The 18,823-nt window shown below is 38.5% G+C and overlaps 1 protein-coding gene across 1 annotated transcript in view; it reads right to left on the bottom strand.

Moving 5' to 3' along the window:
- Positions 1 to 516: 516 nt before the first annotated feature.
- The window catches only part of LOC124780818 (sorting nexin-29), a 182,118-nt gene continuing 163,811 nt past the window's right edge, over positions 517 to 18,823 (bottom strand). The window contains 2 exon segments of the mRNA XM_047253810.1: positions 517 to 3,634; positions 12,580 to 12,719. Coding sequence (XP_047109766.1) covers positions 3,493 to 3,634; positions 12,580 to 12,719 — 282 coding nt within the window. The 3' untranslated portion in view covers positions 517 to 3,492.

Genomic DNA, 18,823 nt, shown 5'->3' with positions numbered 1-18,823 from the left:
CTTCGGTCTGTATGGAAATCTCGAGCCTATTCGAATGCAACTATTGTCCTACCCTTCAGGATTGTTTGAAATAAATTTGTATGAAACCTCAACAGCCAAAGCTTCCTCTATAAATGTTAGATGCGCCCTTTATTAATCTATTAAAAAATGTAAAAACATTGATCTCAGCCTCAATAGTTTAATCTGCGAATATAAGATGACTCCATATTTTTCAAATGACAGATTTGCGGAAAAACCTTGTCTTATAATCGGGTAAATACGATAAGTGACTCAACCACTTCTCACGTAATACAGAAAAGCATGTTATTATTATTATTGTTGTTGTTGAGCATAGCTGGATATTTCTTTTCAGAAAGGAGAAATAGTAATGTGTGCTGCTCTTCTTGTGTAAAATTTATATTCTGAGGTCGCAGATGAAATGTCTTTTGATGTTGTCTAATAAATATTTTATTTTCATTGAATCAACAGTGGGTTCTTGGTGAAACATTGTAAATTAACTAAACAAACACTGTTCTTTGGCCTTGTTTCACAATATTATTATAAATGTTACTGCACAACCTAGGTTTCAGGTTATAAGCCCACTATGTACTTGTACTTGAAAATGGGCTTATAAGCCGAAACCTAAGTTTTGCAGTAAAACAGAAAAAAGTGAGTGTATGGGACACCATTTGCAGCTGTGGAATCATTTGGGCCAATCTTTTCCAACAGCACAGTTAAAAATGCCCACTACATGGATTTGTTGCAGGACAATTTTCTTCTGCAACTTTAGGCAATAGTGTTACCAACTGACACACAATGGTTCATTCAAGATGGAGCTCATCCTCAGAAAGCAAACATTCTGGATTTCCTGCATGAACATTTTGGGCACTGTGTCACGACCCATTGATATCCATAATGTTTTCAGAGTGGTTCAATGTGGTTGCCACAGAGCCGAGATCTTAATCTCCAATTATTTCTTGTGGGGATCTGTAAAGGCAGGCACAAAAACCATTAAATCTAATCCAGCTGTGAGTGGCTATCGACAGTTTTTCAGTAAATCACAGTAGACTTGGATCTAGGCTGGTTGGAAACAACAGTTTGTCTCTAAGAGATGATACGTCAACAAGGTGGACATATTGAACAAGTACTGCATGCTCACGGAGCATCAACATTCTGATGAATAATGTAAAACAAAAAATTGAGATGTTCTGTTTATTAAAAGTAATATAAACAATTTTCAATGTGTGACATTTTGAGCGACACCCCATATATTCCATGTGAAATAATATGCAATTTATTATAATCAAAAAGTATGTAATTTTTTAACTTTGCCAGTGCCAATCAAAAGCCTATATCAAAAAGGATGGGAAATGTTCTTTATTTTGTTGCATCTAGTCTCGTGTCACAAATCCGCTAGCAGAGCCTTCTCATGCAGATGATTCTACACTGCGTGAGGCCACACAGTGCTCCCATCACTGACTTTAAAGGGTCAAATCTTATTTTGCATTCATATGAATGAGGCATGTTCTTCTGGCAACCGTAAGTAGACAAAACTTTCATCTTTCATTAATAAAGATTTACTATGGCAATATGTGCTTTTAGTTGAAGCCTTGTCCCAGCATATTAATTTGCATGTTACTTAAATTAAGCAAGGAGTTGGAAAGCACACAAATGTTTGTAAATCAAAATTATCTGTACCATCACATCCAAAAATAGGTAGTACATTTTCTGTGAAATAGCCAGCATAAATTGCTAGATTAATGAAACTACCAATGCCAGCTATCAGTGACTGGCAGCAGCAGCACAAGTTTGTGCATTGCTCCTTGTTTATTATTAAGCATAATTTAGTCTTGCACTTAATTTCTCCATTTTTCCTTGAAAGAAATAAGTGATTGTGGCTGTTGTGAGATTGTGATGAAGGAGTAGGCTGCCATTTCCCAACAGCTGGAAGCTGCATTGGCCACTGTCAACCAGATTCATGTGGTTGCTAAGAATTGTGCCAGTGATGGAGTGGCAGGGTGGCCTCCTTTTCAAAAAATACCATGGTTTTTGCTTAAGTGGTCTGCAAAGGACCTTGGTCGATATGTGGCTTAATCCTCCAGTTGCACTGTTGGCATGCACTAACAAAGTTAATTTGCACACCTGGATACAGGAAATGGAAGTGCTTAAAGGAATGAAACTTCACAAGCTGTCATTTTTATGATATAACACCATAATTTCCAGTTTTGTCTTTTCTCCAGATCTTGTTTATTACATGTCATTTGGAGCATTGAAATACTGACAAAGAACACTGATAGCCAGGTAAATTTTATAGTTACAGCAAGAATTAATAATTATAAAAATAATACTGTAACAACTGTAATGCACTTCCACAAATTTGGTATAATATATTGTCCTATATTTGTCTTAAGTTCTATCAGAATATGACAGTGATCTATTCCTCAATAAAGGAACATATAGAGTGTTTCTATGAAAAAAAAGTTTTTTTTTCATCAAGGAAAATATTTTCCAATCATAATTCAGATCTAATTAAACAACTTAACAATATATACACACAAAAGTGCACAGTATTAGGTATAGCTAATCAATAAGCTACATATTTAAAGAAATATAAATAAATGTGCTTCATGATTAGTTATAACTGCTCTGCTTATTATTCCTTAAGTCCTTCCAAAGAAGAACTGATAAAATTTTAAATAAAATACATCAACAAAGGAAAAAAGAAATCTATAGTGTTTACTATCACAGGTTGCTTAAAGCCATTCTAGACATTTCACTGCCTCTCAATTACACCACCAGACAACATTAGACATTTTTATCATTCAAGGAACACAGTACAATTGTTGTCTGCTAGTACAAACATAATTAAGAGTTTACCCATGAAATTGCCACAAAATAATCAAGAACAAAGATTCCTGTTTCACTGAAGGAGAAAGACTAGGTAATAAAACATTATATTAACAGTGATACTCATGGAATGTGTTACTGTTTCTTATCAGAAACATGAAGTAAGATCAACACACTACTTCAGTTATTCCTTAGACTAAAGGAATATGCCACTATGTTGTACATCTATAATTTGCACTTTTAAGATCATAAATACTTATGAACTGCACAGGTCTTTAAACATTCATGGCATAGTATATGCTGCTCTGGGCTACATTTTTAAAATATAAAAAGGTAAACCCATTATGAACCAAGCAGATATTGATACAAAACACTATTTCCATTGCATGTAAAAAAAATATTTTATATTGAATCATATCAAACAACGAACACACGTCAGCTGCCTCATGAATAGTGTTGCCTGGTATAATTTTGTTATACAATATTTACACACACAAATCACTTAAGATAAAGGATTCTTTTTCCCTGAGGAATATGCAATATGAAAACCATAAAATTTCTTGGAAATAAGTCACAGCTGTACAGTGTCTGTTAATACCTGAGTAAACAATTTTTGGCACCAAACATTGCACCTCACAAATATAGTTTGGCTCACAAAGTCCACAGTTAAAGACCAGTGTACTGTGGAGTGTTCTCAGCTGCACGAGTTTCTGCACTTCGCCCCAAGCGTGAAAACAAGCTGCGAGAGCAAGAACTTGTGCCCTTCTTGTGAGAGTTGCTTCTGTCGTCTGGAGCCGCAAATGAATCTCTGAAAAATTACACTAATTGTGAAGACTGTTTACCAGTTATAAGACTCAAGATAGGGACAATTGAAAAAGTATCTGTAATCCATGTACATTATAATCAACTGATATAATTTATTAAAAATAATTAATAATTAACTAAAAAATAAAAATTAATAATAATAATGATAATAATAATTCATAAAAATATTTGAGCTTACTGGCTCAACTGCTTAGTCAGATTACAAATTCAAAGATTTGGGAGTTAAACCCCTAGACAATTCTCAAAGGTTTTTCAGTCACTTCTTCCAACTCGGACAATGACTTGTTAATATGAAAATGCTGAGTTGCGTAGTGGTTTGGAGTGCACGTGTAATTGTTGGTTCTGCTTTAAGTTGCTAGGTAAATGAGCTGAAAGGTCTGAAGACTGCAAAGACACACTATCCTAATATGTTCATGCCTTGTAAAGCACTGTGGTGCTCAAACCAACCACTGGATTGACATTTCATTTCATAATTTGTTCAGCTGAACTGCTGTTATGAGGTTGCAGATGTCAGAAGTGCTACAAAACTTTTTATTTTTATTTTTTTGTGCAATCTCATCTCAAGATTCATATCTTCCTGTGTATGTCTGGTAATGAGCTATGATCACAAGCTGCGATGTGGTCACAAATTGAACAGTGACCCAAAAACTGAATAAATTTCCTTTACTTCATGTCTATGGTCACAAATTCTTTTAAGTCCTTGGACTACAGATTTCAGTCAGCAACGATCTTCAGATCTGCAGCAAAATATTGGAAAAACACAAATACAACTATCAGATTGTCTACAGCTTAAAACAATAAAACAGACCATGATGAAAAGTGTTACTGACACATATGTGCATATGTGAACATTAAATATGATAAAGCGTTGTTGTTGTTGTTGTTGTTGTTGTTGTTGTTATCTTCAGTCCTGAGAATGGTTTGATGCAGCTCTCCATGCTACTCTATCCTGTGCAAGCTTCTTCATCTCCCAGTACTTACTGCAACCTACATCCTTCTGAATCTGCTTAGTGTATTCGCCTCTTGGTCTCCCTCTGCGATTTTTACCCTCCACGCTGCCCTCCAATGCTAAATTTGTGATCCCCTGACACCTCAGAACATGTCCTACCAGCCAATCCCTTCTTTTAGTCAAGTTGTGACACAAACCCCTCTTCTCCCCAGTTCTATTCAATACCTCCTCATTAGTTATGTGATCTACCCATCTAATCTTCACAATTCTTCTGTAGCATCACATTTCAAAAGCTTCTATTCTCTTCTTGTCCAAACTATTTATCGTCCATGTTTCACTTCCATACACGGCTCCACACTCCGATCCGTAGAACGTCAGTTTTCTTTCTTCTGATAACGACGTCCTCTTGAGTAGTCCCCGCCTGGAGATCCGAATGGGGGACTATTTTACCTCCAGAATATTTTACCCAAGAGGATGCCACCATGATGCATGCCCTCTGGAAAAATTACGGCTGTAGTTTCCCTTGCTTTCAGTTGTTCGCAGTACCAGCACAGCAAGGACGTTTTGGTTAGTGTTACAAGGTCAGATCAGTCGATCATCCAGACTGTCGCCCCTGCAACTACTGAAAAGGCTGCTGCCCCTCTTCAGGAACCACACGTTTGTCTGGCCTCTCAACAGATATCCCTCCTTTGTGGTTGCACCTACGGTACGGCCATCTGTATCGCTGAGGCACGCAAGCCTCCCACCAGCGGCAAGGTCCATGGTTCATGATGAGGCATACCTGTTTTATAAAAACAAGTCCTAATGTACTGCAGCCATAGAGGCATCGTCAAATGCTAAACACAAAATCAGCAACGGCATTGTCAAACGTATATAAACAATAGTATGCGGTCAAACATATATAAATAATAGTATGCGCAGCTGTCATCTTATCAGCAGCACTACTGTTCAAAACAAACTGCAGTGTACAGTAGCTACAAAATGTTTGTGTTGCATGTTCACCAGATGTTGCTACTGTAGGCGTACACACATTCTTCAGTGATAATTGTGTGATGTAAAATAAAAAGGGAGGTACAATCAGTAAAATCTGTAGTGGACTTATAAGGTGTAAAATGCATTAAAGGAATGAAATAAAACAAGACACAAGTTAATTGTTAAAAAGGAAAAAGTTAAGAGCAAATAACTGACACACTCAAGTGGCGGTATTTTAGATAATGACATAACTAATAAACAGCTTTCAGAGTACACAGAATAATATAAAAATCACAAAACAAATAGCTAAAGAAGTCCAATGAATGTAAACAGACTGCTGCTGTTGGTGCTAACGCAAGAACGCCGCATTAGCGAGAAGGGGTTAGCGGAATGTGACCACCAGAGGACCCCTCGTACCCTGTGGAACATTGTTCCAAGAAAAGAATGATTCTAGTTAATGAAAGAGAGGAGGAACAAGAAAACTCTAGAGTTATGCACACAACATAAGAAAATGAAGTAAATATGTAAAGCACTCTAAAGTAGGTGAAACTATCAGCAAGATATATAAAAGAGAGGTATTCAATGATTAAAGTAGAACACTGTCCAACAAAGTAAAGTAGGCATTGGCACAAAATCACTTTGGCAATTAAGTACTTATGCTGGCTCTTGTTTTTCCTCTTTATAAATTTCAAGCTCTTCTAACAAGTTCGTGGTCTTTTTCCACCCTGTGGAGAATATGCATACTATTCTCTGTGTTCTCCATAGAATGGCGACTTTTGGATACATGCTGTCCCAAAGCAGTTTTGTTCCATAGCTGTGAATGTTCTTTAAACCTACATTAAAAGCAGCATGTTTGATTGATATAATATTTGTCACAGTTACTACAATCAATCCAGACCCATCAAATTTGTCACATGTCCTTTCCAGTTTATGATTTACTTGCAGTTTTAGGGTGTTGTTAACCTGAAAGTTGCATCTAACATCAGATGTGTGTGCCCGCTGTTTGTTATACATTTCTTTAGCCTACTGTAAGGGCGTGTTATGTCATTTACAGAAAAGCCGTTAGCTACAACAATCTGCTTTAAAATACCGAGTTCTTCACATATTTTGCTTTTGGCCAAATGTAGATGAAGGAGCTGGTGAATCATGGAGGTGAAGAAGGCCTTTTTGTATCAGGGAGGATGACATGCACTGGCACTGAAGATACTATTTGTACAAGTCAGTTTTCTGAAAATCCAAAACTTATGTTTGTTGTCAACTTTTTTAATGTTAAGATCAAGGTAGTTAATGGAGCTTTCTTTTTCAACTTCAGTAGTAAAAGTTGTTTTTGAGTGCACGCAACTTATTGCTTGGGCAAATGCGTTGACCTAACTGGTGTCGCCTTCCATCAGTAATAAACATACTGTTTATAATAAATAGTTTGATCTTTTAGCTGAGAAAACTTGGCAAAAAATTTACAGTCTATATCATTCACAAAAATATTGCTAAAGTACCAGCTAGACTATTACGCATCCCAAGCCCATCTTTTTGATAATTTATTTTGTCACTGAAGGTGAAAAAAGTCAAGAAATTCAATTAGTTGTGTACACTTTTAAGCACTGATTTTATTATGGGATAGGAGATTACGTTGAATAATATCAATAGTTTCTTTTACTGGGACATTACTGTAGAGGTTTTTTATATCCAAGGATGCTGATGTCGCATTATTTGGTATAAGTATAACCTTGATTGCATTTGCTAGCCTAGAACTGTTTATGACCCCAATTTAATTATTGACTTTTTCTGTTGTCCGTCTTTCCCTCACTAGCTCTAAATTCCTGGAGGTATGTACTGTCTATGCAACTAAATGAAGGCAGTTTTGTTTATTGCCATATGCATTTCGCTTCTTTTATCAAATGTGTTAACTGATTTAAGTTTATTGATCTGTTCAAAATGGTTCTTTTAAAGTGGTGAATCATGAGAGCCATATTTTAAAGGGTCTAAATACCAAGTCAAAGAAGGAATCGAATCCAGGTCTCCTGCTTACTAGGCAGGCATGTCACCCACTGAGCCACCTTGGTACAGCGGTTCACGCACACACCTCCCTCCTTGATCCAAATTTTCACTGCCACCCCACTCTAAATTTTCGCTTACACACATACAGAATTGCCGAGGTCCTTCATGTTCTGGAACAGCACCTCAGCATTGAACGTAAAATAAGGGATCCAACCTGAAACCCAAAAGCAGAAACTTATACAAATGAAATAACAAAATTTCAAACTTATCTGGTCTCATACAGGTATGATTCTGTGTATATAGACTGTATGAGAAGAGTAAAGTCTCTGAAATTGTGTCATTTCATTCGTAAATATATAACTTATAATAGGAGATGAAGTCCATCTATTTGATATAACTTAGAAAGCAGAACTTCTCTGCAAGGTAGCACCTTTGTTTACAGTTTACTACATTAAATTTAGCTGGTGCAAGTATGATTAGCAATATGCTAAGTGATAGTTTATTGTTAATACATTGTAGAGATTAAATTAAGACATGTAAATTACAGAAACTTAATTATGTCTTGATTCATTCCATATCCCTGAAGGTTCTCTTCAGCAGAAAATCACCCTTAGAATTGAGAAGAGATTTTTTTTAAACTGACATCAAGATTCCCCTTCTGCACTATTATCTGATATCCGCAAACACTGCTGCTTCAATATCATGGACAGGAAGTTACATTTGCTACACTTTTACATAGTTTTCAGACAATACAAGAATTTATGCATATGGCCATATGCAGCTAGTTAGTTAGATGTTCCATGTTGTTGTTGTTGTGGTGGTCTTCAGTCCTGAGACTGGTTCGATGCAGCTCTCCATGCTACCCTATCCTGTGCAAGTTTCTTCATCTCCCAGTACGTACTGTAAGCTACATCCCTCTGAATCTGCTTAGTGTATTCATATGTTGATCTCCCTCTACGATTTTTACCCTCCACGCTGCCCTCCAATGCTAAATTTGTGATCCCTTGATGCCTCAGAACATGTCCTACCAACCAGTCCCTTCTTCTCGTCAAGTTGTGCCACAAACCCCTCTTCTCTCCAGTTCTATTCAATACCTCCTCATTAGTTATGTGATCTACCCATCTAATCTTCAGCATTCTTCTGTAGCACCACATTTCGAAAGCTTATATTCTCTTCCTGTCCAAACTATTTACCGTCCATGTTTCACTTCCATACATGGCTACACTCCATACAAATACTTTCAGAAATGACTTCCTGACACTTAAATCTATACTCAATGTTAACAAATTTCTCTTCTTCAGAAACACTTTCCTTGCCATTGCCAGTCTACATTTTATATCCTCTCTACTTCGACCATCATCAGTTATTTTGCTCCCCAGATAGCAAAATTCCTTTACTATTTTAACTGTCTCATTTCCTACTCTAATTCCCTCAGCATCACCCGACTTAATTCGACTACATTCCATTATCCTCGTTTTGCTTTTGTTGGTGTTCATCTTATATCCTCCTTTCAAGACACTGTCCATGCCATTCAACTGCTCTTCCAAGTCCTTTGCTGTCTCTGACAGAATTACAATGTCATCGGCGAACCTCAAAGTTTTTATTTCTTCTCCATGGATTTTAATACCTACTCCAAATTTTTCTTTTGTTTCCTTTACTGCTTGCTCAATATACAGATTGAATAACATTGGGGAAAGGCTACAACCCTTCTCACTCCCTTCCCAACCACTGCTTTCCTTTCGTGTTCCTCGACTCTTATAACTGCCATCCGGTTTCTGTACAAATTGTAAATAGCCTTTCGCTCCCTGTATTTTACCCCTGCCGCCTTTAGAATTTGGAAGAGAGTATTCCAGTGAACATTGTCTAAAGCTTTCTCTAAGTCTACAAATGCTAGAAACGTAGGTTTGCCTTTCCTTAATCTTTCTTCTAACATAAGTCATAAGGTCAGTATTGCCTCACGTGTTCCAATATTTCTACGGAATCCAAACTGCTCTTCCCCGATGTCGGCTTCTACCAGTTTTTCCATTCGTCTGTAAAGAATTCGTGTTAGTATTTTGCAGCTGTGACTTATTAAACTGATAGTTCGGTAATTTTCACATCTGTCAACATCTACTTTCTTTGGGATTGGAATTATTACATTCTTCTTGAAGTCTGAGGGTACTTCACCTGTCTCATACATCTTCCTCACCAGATGGTAGAGTTTTGTCAGGACTGGCTCTCCCAAGGCCGTCAGTAGTTCCATTTCTTTATTCATTATTAAACCTACTCCTGCATTACCCCTATTTGATTTTGTATTTATAACCCTGTATTCACCTGACCAGAAGTCTTGTTCCTCCTGCCACCGAACGTCATTAATTCCCACTATATCTAACTTTAACCTATCCATTTCTCTTTTTAAATTTTCTAACATACCTGCCCGATTAAGGGATCTGACATTCCACGTTCCGATCCGTTGAATGCCAGTTTTCTTTCTCCTGATAACGCATAACACTATAGTTGGCTAAACGAGATGTTTTGCAGAATCATGAAAATTACAAGTGTGTGAGAATTCTGTTATGAATAACAGCTCTGTACTCCAGGGCGGAGGCTAGTGCCTCCTCTTGGCACCTTCCATCCTCAGTCACCTATGATACTAATTTTCAATTTTCGTAAGAACCGTATATGAAGCACAAATGAATGGTGAACGAGTAAAAATAAACGGTTCCCAGAAAAGAGTGATAATCAGTGAACTAGTTCCCAAGGATGAACGAGTTTGCCCATGTCTAGTACAGATCTTTCATCGAGTGAGCACTTCTATATGATGATTAAGTACGGAGCTATTATATCTGCACACTCAAAGTGATTTAATTGGTATACTATCTGGACCAGCGGACTAGTCTTTATTGAGTGATTTAAGCCGGTTTGCTACACCAAGTATATCTAATTTTAACTTACTCATGTTGGCAGCAGTTCTGGATTCAATTTTTTTAATATTTACACTGTCTTCTTTGGTGAAGGAATTTTTGAAACCATATTTAATGACTCCACTTTAACAGCTCTGTCACTGGTAAAATTAGCATTGCTATCGTGCTGTCAAAAGCAAACCACTCAGCTCTTTGTTTACATGGCTGACAGCTGTGTTAACACAGGGCTTGTCATGGTACTGTAAAACCTCTACAAACCCCATGAGTGTGTGTGCTGTTTCTGCACCTGTCTCCTCCATGTGACCTTTAATACTGTACTCTTAAGTTTCTGGCCAGGCTGTTACTTGCTCCTCCTACTTTAACAGGGTGTATATGCCCCGGGACAACTTGGAAATCAAGGAAAAATGTAAGAATTTTTTCATCTGGGAAAAATATGAGAAAACCTAAGTTTTTTCGTATTCTGGAAGTTTTTTATTTTTTAGTTTTTAGTTACATTTTTATAATTTTGACTGAGAAGAACTGATACTCTAACACAACAAAACAAACAAGAGAATAACACCAAAATAAAACTTTAGTTGAAAAGAAAATATGCCATTTAGAACAACAAAACACAGCATTTTATTTTAGAGGTCTGTCTTGACCATACCTATTACTGGTTTTGGCTACTGACATCTTCAGATCATAAAATATTCTGTTGTAGTATCAACGTCAAAATATTTTATGATCTGAAGATGGCAGTAGCCAAAACCAGTAATAGTGAAGCGGTTAAAAAAATAAATAAATAAAAAAAAAAAAAGATCATGAACACATTTTCAGACTTTTATGTCTTCTACTGATAACGAAACACGGTGCACTCATAAGCTGTGTCAACAGCAAAATGTGTCAAAGGCCTTCAGACGAAGACTATGCAATACTTCATAACAACAAACTGCTTCTTATGAGCTTGGCATCACAACTGTTCACATTCCTAACACATCACTGGAAAATACTACAAATGATGGTTGGAGAAACATTACTTTTAAAGTAAATTTTCTTTTTCAAGGCGAATCATGTTACATGTGAGAACGTGCAATGCATTTCTTAAATTATCGATTCATTCTAAACCTAACACTTTGAGGATCACCCATTTACAAACATTTAAGGCCCAGAAGGACAGCCATTTATGCCATTATTTAAAATTTAACTGGCCAACTGTGTTGGATATATCTTAAAGAGTAACCCACTCCAAGAAAGACCAATATTATATATGAAAACTTAGCTTTTCTCATAGCTGTACTTACATATATAATTTAAACCATTACCTTTTCCTATTTATGTGTTTGCACTACTTAACAGTGATGCTGCTATGGGCGACATCATCAACATGTGTCCTATGCTTTGAATATCCACTGTGATTGGCTGGCGAGATCACATGACATGATGAATGTCCGGCTGACAAAAACGCATTGCGGTCTTGATTACAGTCCTTCGGAAACTACTGTGCTTTATTTGGTGGAATTCATATTTATACTTTTGTAATCTGAAACTGTGCAATACACATGTTGCCGTGCATCACTGACCTTTCCAAAACATGCCATTTGTTGGGTAGTTCTACGCTGGTGTATAAAAGTTTTCCCATTTACCAGGAGGAAATGTGTTTTTAACCAGGAACTCCAGGAATCTCTCTTCCTTGGCTGTGTATACAGCCTTTATAAGAACTTAATCCTCTTCCTCAAAATGTCTGCACAAAGTCCATACTTTCTGTCACCTAGGTAAGCTAGGCACTAGGTTTGCAATACTTGTGACCTGGTATTCTGCACTTATCTTTTCATGTACTATTTGGCCTACACCCCTCCCGCGACTGCTATATAGCAGCAGACCTCTCTTCTTTGTACTCGACTTTCTACTGACCTAACCTTAAAGTCATTGTAGAAAGTCTGCTGCACTTTACTTTGCAGTAGAATCCTTTTTCTGTCTACTGATTGTGTGCATCACCCCCCCACCCTCCCTCCCACACACACACACACACACACACACACACACACACACACACACACTCTCTAAATGAGTCACATCCAAAAGATTATTATCTTTTTTTAAAGTAACAAACAGGTAACTGAAATGTCTTACCCAAAGAAGGGGACAAGGGACACAAGAAGATCCTTGTCTGGAGATGTGGCCATTTCATTGTTGGTCTGCACAAGGTGATTAACCACACAACGCAGATAGTGCTGCAAACGTCTTCGTCTCTCTTCAACAAATCTGGAATCCTGCAGCAAAGCAGTGATGCAACATTCTGAATGTGAATGATTAATGACTCATGGTCTAACAAATATGTCTACTGGTTCCTTCCTGCAACTGAATTTTTTTTGTCAGTTCACGAACTTATATCCTTTGAAAATTTCAGCAGGTCTAAAAATGAATTTGTTCACAAAACCATGCCCTTTAGATGTTGCTCTCATATTACAAATGATTAGAAACTGGAAAAATTTTCATTTTTCGATAAATGTGTAATAGATGCTAATTCTGCTCAAAATAACAAAATGCAAAATTACTTAATAGATACTATTTCACAGCTAATTATCTAGATGAACTATTTTATCAGAGATAGTTTGAAACAACTTTATTTTCTGCAAATAAATACCGAAAATGTAACCAATTATCAATTACTGGTATTGTAAATCATCTGCAAACCAAATTTGGAAAGATAATTTGTGTAAGAACCTGTTTGCAAAATAAAAAGTATACAAAAGCAACGACATACACTAAGTGATCAAAAGTATCCAGACACCCCCAAAAACATACTTTTTTCATATTAGGTTCATTTTGCTGCCACCTACTGCCAGGTTCTTCATATCAGCAACCTCAGTAGTCATTAGACATTGTGGGACAGCAGAATGAGGCCCTCTGCAGAACTCAGGGACTTCGAGCATGGTCACATGATTGGGTGTCACTTGTGTCATACGTCTGTACGCGAAATTTCCACACTCCTAAACATCCCTAGTTCCACTGTTTCCGATGTGATAGTCAAGTGGAAACGTGAAGGGACACATGCAGCACAAAAGTGTACAGGCTGACCTCATCTGTTGACTACAGAGACCACCCACAGTTGAAAAGGGTCGTAATGTGTAATAGGCAGACATCTATCCAGACCATCACACAGGAATTCCAAACTGCATCCGGATCCACTGAAAGTACTATGACAGTTAGGCTGGGGGTTGGAAAACTTAGATTTCATGGTCGAGTTGCTGCTCGCAAGTCACACATCACGCCGGTAAATGCCAAACAACGTCTCGCTTGATGTAAGGACGTAAACACTGGATGACTGAACAGTGGAAAAACGTAGTGTGGAGTGACAAATCACACTATACAATGTGGTCATGTTTTTCATGGAGGGGGCTTGCACCCCTTGTTGTTTTGCGTTGCACTATCACAGCACAGGCCTACATTGATGTTTTAAGCACCTTCTTGCTTCCCACAGTTGAAGAGCAATTCAGGGATGGCGATTGCACCTTTTAACACAATTGAGCACCTGTTCATAATACATAGCCTGTGGCGAAGAGGTTACGCGACAATAACATCTCTGTAGAGACATCGATACCTCTCCTCAGTGCAGGACTCCATGAAGAATGTGCTGCCATTCCCCAAGAAACGTTCCAGCACCTGATTGAACATATGCCTGCGAGAGTGGAAGTTGTCATCAAGGCTAAGGGTGAGCAAACACCATTTTGAATTACAACATTACAGGTACAGAGCACCACAAACATTTATGTTATTTTCAGCCAGGTGTCCGGATACTTTTGATCAAATAGTGCATCAATGTGCCCAAAGATCTGGCAGTTGTGGGCAGTTGAATGGTCTATTTAAGATATATGTAGTACTCAGTCATGGTACATAGCATTTTATGACAAAGACACATGTGCAAGCTCAAAATATGGTATAAGGCAGACACTTTTAATGTAGCAAATTAGGTGGCATATGTTTTGAACTGTGGTTGCATTTTACACAGCTAGGCGTCAGGTCCGAACTATTTCGTTAACAATACTCTGCCAACCTCAAAAAGCAACTGCGCAGCAGTCCTCCCTGAATGCTTTGTGTTGTGCATTGACTGCTGTTTTGATTTCTTTTCTTATTTTGAAATAAGTGAAGTGACTAATCCTGGTTCATCACAAATATTGATTGTGACCCTTAAAACACCAGATGAGATCTGTGATCCCCATGACGATGGGTCAGTTCTGCTGTAGACTGCTGCCATGTGAAATGGAAACTGTGGGAAAGGGGGGAGAGTTTGTTTCTCACAAGGGAACCTCCCCATCGCCCCCCCCCCCCCCCCCCCCTCAGATTTAGTTATAAGTTGGCACAGTGGATAGGCCTTGAAAAACTGAACACAGATCACGCGAGAAAACAGGAAGTTGTGTGGAACTATGAAAAAAATATGCAAAATACACAAACTGAGTAGTCCATGCGCAATATATGCAACATCAAGGTCTAATGTGAGTCCAGGAGTGCCGTGGTCCGGTGGTTAGCATGAGCAGCTGCGGACGAGAGGTCCTTGGTTCAAGTCTTCCCTTGGGTGAAAAGTTTAATTTTTTATTTTCAATTATTTTGCGAAGCTGCACAGGTACACAGAGCAGTATTGTTTATGTGATTGTGAGTCAATTATCGAAGTTCAGGCACTCACACATAATCAACTTCGCTCTCCAAAATTCCAGGTCATGTTCAGATTTGCTTGGACATATGCAGGATTTGACGGTCTACACACGGAAAAATTTGAAAATATTAAAAACATATGTTTTGACAGAGCACAGGGAAAACTGTGAAACTGTTGCATTCATTTGTTATCGTTTATGTGACAAACTCTTATGTTTTCATCACTTTTTTGGGAGTGATCATCACATCCACAAGAAAACTTAAATTGGGCAAGGCAGAAGAATCTTTTTACCCATTGTTCAAGTGTACAATTTAGGTGGGTCGACGACATATTCCTGTCATGTGACGCACATGCCGTCACCAGTGTCGTGTAGAATATATCAGATGTGTTTTCCTGTGGAGGAATCAGTTGACCTATGACCTTGCGATCAAATGTTTTCGGTTCCCATTTGAGAGGCATGTCCTTTCGTCTACTAATCGCGCGGTTTTGAGGTGCCGTAGCAAAACACAGACACTAAACTTATTACAGTGAACAGAGACGTCAGTGAACGAACGGACAGATCATAGCTTTGCGAAAATAAAGAAAGTAAATTTTTCACTCTAGGGAAGACTTGAACCAAGGACCTCTCGTTCCACAGCTGCTCACACTAACCACGGGACCATGGCGCTCATGAGCTCAGACTATCCTTGATGTTGCCTATCTTGCACATGGACTACTCAGTTTGTATATTTTGCTTATTTTTTTCATAGTTCCACACAACTTCTTCCTGTTTTCTTGATTGATCGGTGTTCAGTTTTTCAAGGCCTATCCACTGTGCCAACTTATAACTAACTCTGAGGGGGGTGCGATGGGGAGGTTCCCTTGTCAGAAGCGCTTCTCTCCCCTCTGGCAGTCAAAATTCTAGTTTGTTTACGATCGTGGCCATCTGCCATTATATCCTGTAGTGCCTGCACTCTGTGCTATAGAGATTGGAAAACAAAACCTGCAACTTTTTTCGTCTGCACCGAAATTCTGCGGAGATCTGGGGTGCAAATTTCTCGATTTCCCTATTGGGTGGACAAATGTAGGGTCCCTATGAATAGGTCAGGAGTGCACTACAAGCAGAAAGTGGCTACAAGGGTAGCATAGTATGTGTGGAGTGCACATGTGGGGTTTTTAGGTTAGAGAATTCCCTCCCTAGGCTCGACAAGATGCCTCCTGAGACGCGACAAGGTAGTAGTAGGCAAAACACAACAGGGAATAACAAAATTAATGTGGTAATAGTAAACTGCAGGAGCGTCTATAGAAAGGTCCCAGAACTGCTCTCATTAATAAACTGTCACAGTGCCCATATAGTACTAGGGACAGAAAGCTGGCTGAAACCAGATGTAAACAGTAATGAAATTCTAAACTCAGATCGGAATGTATACTGCAGAGAGAGGCTGGACAGTGAAGAGGGAGGCGTGTTTATAGCGATAAAAAATGCAATAGTATCGAATCTAACTGACGGAGATCCGAAATGTGAAATTATTTTGGTGAAGGTCACGGTTAAAGCAGGCTCAGACATGGTAATTGGATGTCGCTATAGGCCCTCTTCCTCAGCAACTGTTGTGGCAGAGCAGCTGAAGGAAAATATTTTGAGTACATTTCCCGACCATGTTATAGTTCTGGGTGGAGATTTTAATTTGCCAGATACAGACTGGGAGACTCAAAAAAATTTCACTGCCACCCATTATAAACGTTTAAGTACATTATCTGAGAACTACCTTGAGCAGTTAAACAGAGAACCGACTCATGGCGATAATATATTAGACCTTCTGGTGACAAACAAACCCCAACTATTTGAAACAATTAATGCAGAACAGGGAATCAGCGATCATAAAGCAGTTACTGCATAGATGATTTCAGCCGTAAATAGAAATATTAAAAAAGGTAGGAAGATTTTTCTGTTTAGCAAAAGTGACAACAAGCAGATTTCAGAGTACTTGGCGGCTCAACACAAAAGTTTTGTCTCAAGTACAGATAGTGTTGAGGATCAGTGGACAAAGTTCAAAACCATCGTACAATATGCATTAGATGAGTATGTGCCAAGCAAGATCATAAGAGATGGAAAAGAGCCACCATGGTACAACAACTGAGTTAGAAAACTGCTGCAGAAGCCAAGGGAACTTCACAGCAAACATAAACATAGCCAAATCCTTGCAGACAAACAAAAATTACGCGAAGCGAAATGTAGTGTGAGGAGGGCTATGCGAGAGGCGTTCAATGAATTTGAAAGTAAAGCTCTATGTACTGACTTGGCAGAAAATCCTAAGAAATTTTGGTCTTATGTCACAGCAGTAGGTGGATCAAAACAAAATGTCCAGACACACTGTGACCAAAATGGTACTGAAACAGAGGATGACAGACTAAAGACCGAAATACTAAATATCTTTTTCCAAAGCTGTTTCATAGAGGAAGACCACACTGTAGTTCCTTCTCTAGATTGTCGCACAGATGACAAAATGGTAGATATCAAAATAGATGACAGAGGGATAGAAAAACAATTAAAATCGCTCAAAAGAGGAAAGGCCACTGGACCTGATGGGATACCAGTTCGATTTTACACAGAGTACGCGAAGGAACTTGCATCCCTTCTTGCAGCAGTGTACCGTAGGTCTCTGAAGAGCGTAGCGTTCCGAAGAATTGGAAAAGGGCACAGGTCATCCCCATTTTCAAGAAGGGACATCGAACAGATGTGCAGAACTATAGACCTATATCTCTAATGTTGATCAGTTGTAGAATTTTGGAACACTTATTATGTTCGAGTATAATGACTTTTCTGGAGACTAGAAATCTAGTCTGTAGGAATCAGCATGGGTTTAGAAAACAACAGTCGTGTGAAACCCAGCTCGTGCTATTCATCCACGAGACTCAGAGGGCCATAGACACGGGTTCCCAGGTAGATGCCGTGTTTCTTGACTTCCGCAAGGCATTCGATACAGTTCCCCACAGTCGTTTAATGAACAAAGTAAGAGCATATGGACTATCAGACCAATTGTGTGATTGGATTGAAGAGTTACAAGATAACAGAACACAGCACGTCATTCTCAATGGAGAGAAGTCTTCCGAAGTAACAGCGATTTCAGGTGTGCCACAGGGGAGTGTCGTAGGACTGTTGCTATTCACAATATACATAAATGACCTTGTGGATAACATCGGAAGTTCACTGAGGCTTTTTGCGGATGATGCTGTAGTATACCGAGAGGTTGTAACAATGGAAAATTATACTGAAATGCAGGAGGATCTGCAATGAATTGACGCATGGTGCAGGGAATGGCAATTGAATCTCAGCGTAGACAAGTGTAATGTGCTGCTAATACACAGAAAGAAAGATCCTTTATCATTTAGCTACAATATAGCAGGTCAGCAACTGGAAGCAGTTAATTCCATAAATTATCTGGGAGTAGGCATTAGGAGTGATTTAAAATGGAACGATCATATAAAGTTGATCGTCAGTAAAGCAGATGCCAGACAGATTCATTGGAAGAATCCTAAGGAAATGCAATCCGAAAACAAAGGAAGTATGTCACAGTACACTTGTTCGCCCACTGCTTGAATATTGCTCACCAGTGTGGGATCCGTACCAGGTGGGGTTGATAGAGGAAATAGAGAAGATCCAACGGAGAGCAGCAAGCTTCATTACAGGATCATTTAGTAATCGCGAAAGTGTTACGGAGATGATAGAGAAACTCCAGTGGAAGA

The sequence above is a fragment of the Schistocerca piceifrons genome, chromosome 1, assembly GCF_021461385.2.
Source record: "Schistocerca piceifrons isolate TAMUIC-IGC-003096 chromosome 1, iqSchPice1.1, whole genome shotgun sequence".
Lineage (NCBI taxonomy): Eukaryota > Metazoa > Arthropoda > Insecta > Orthoptera > Acrididae > Schistocerca > Schistocerca piceifrons.
The sequence above is the reverse complement of the archived record's forward strand: the minus strand, read 5'-3'. Positions and strand labels throughout refer to the sequence as shown.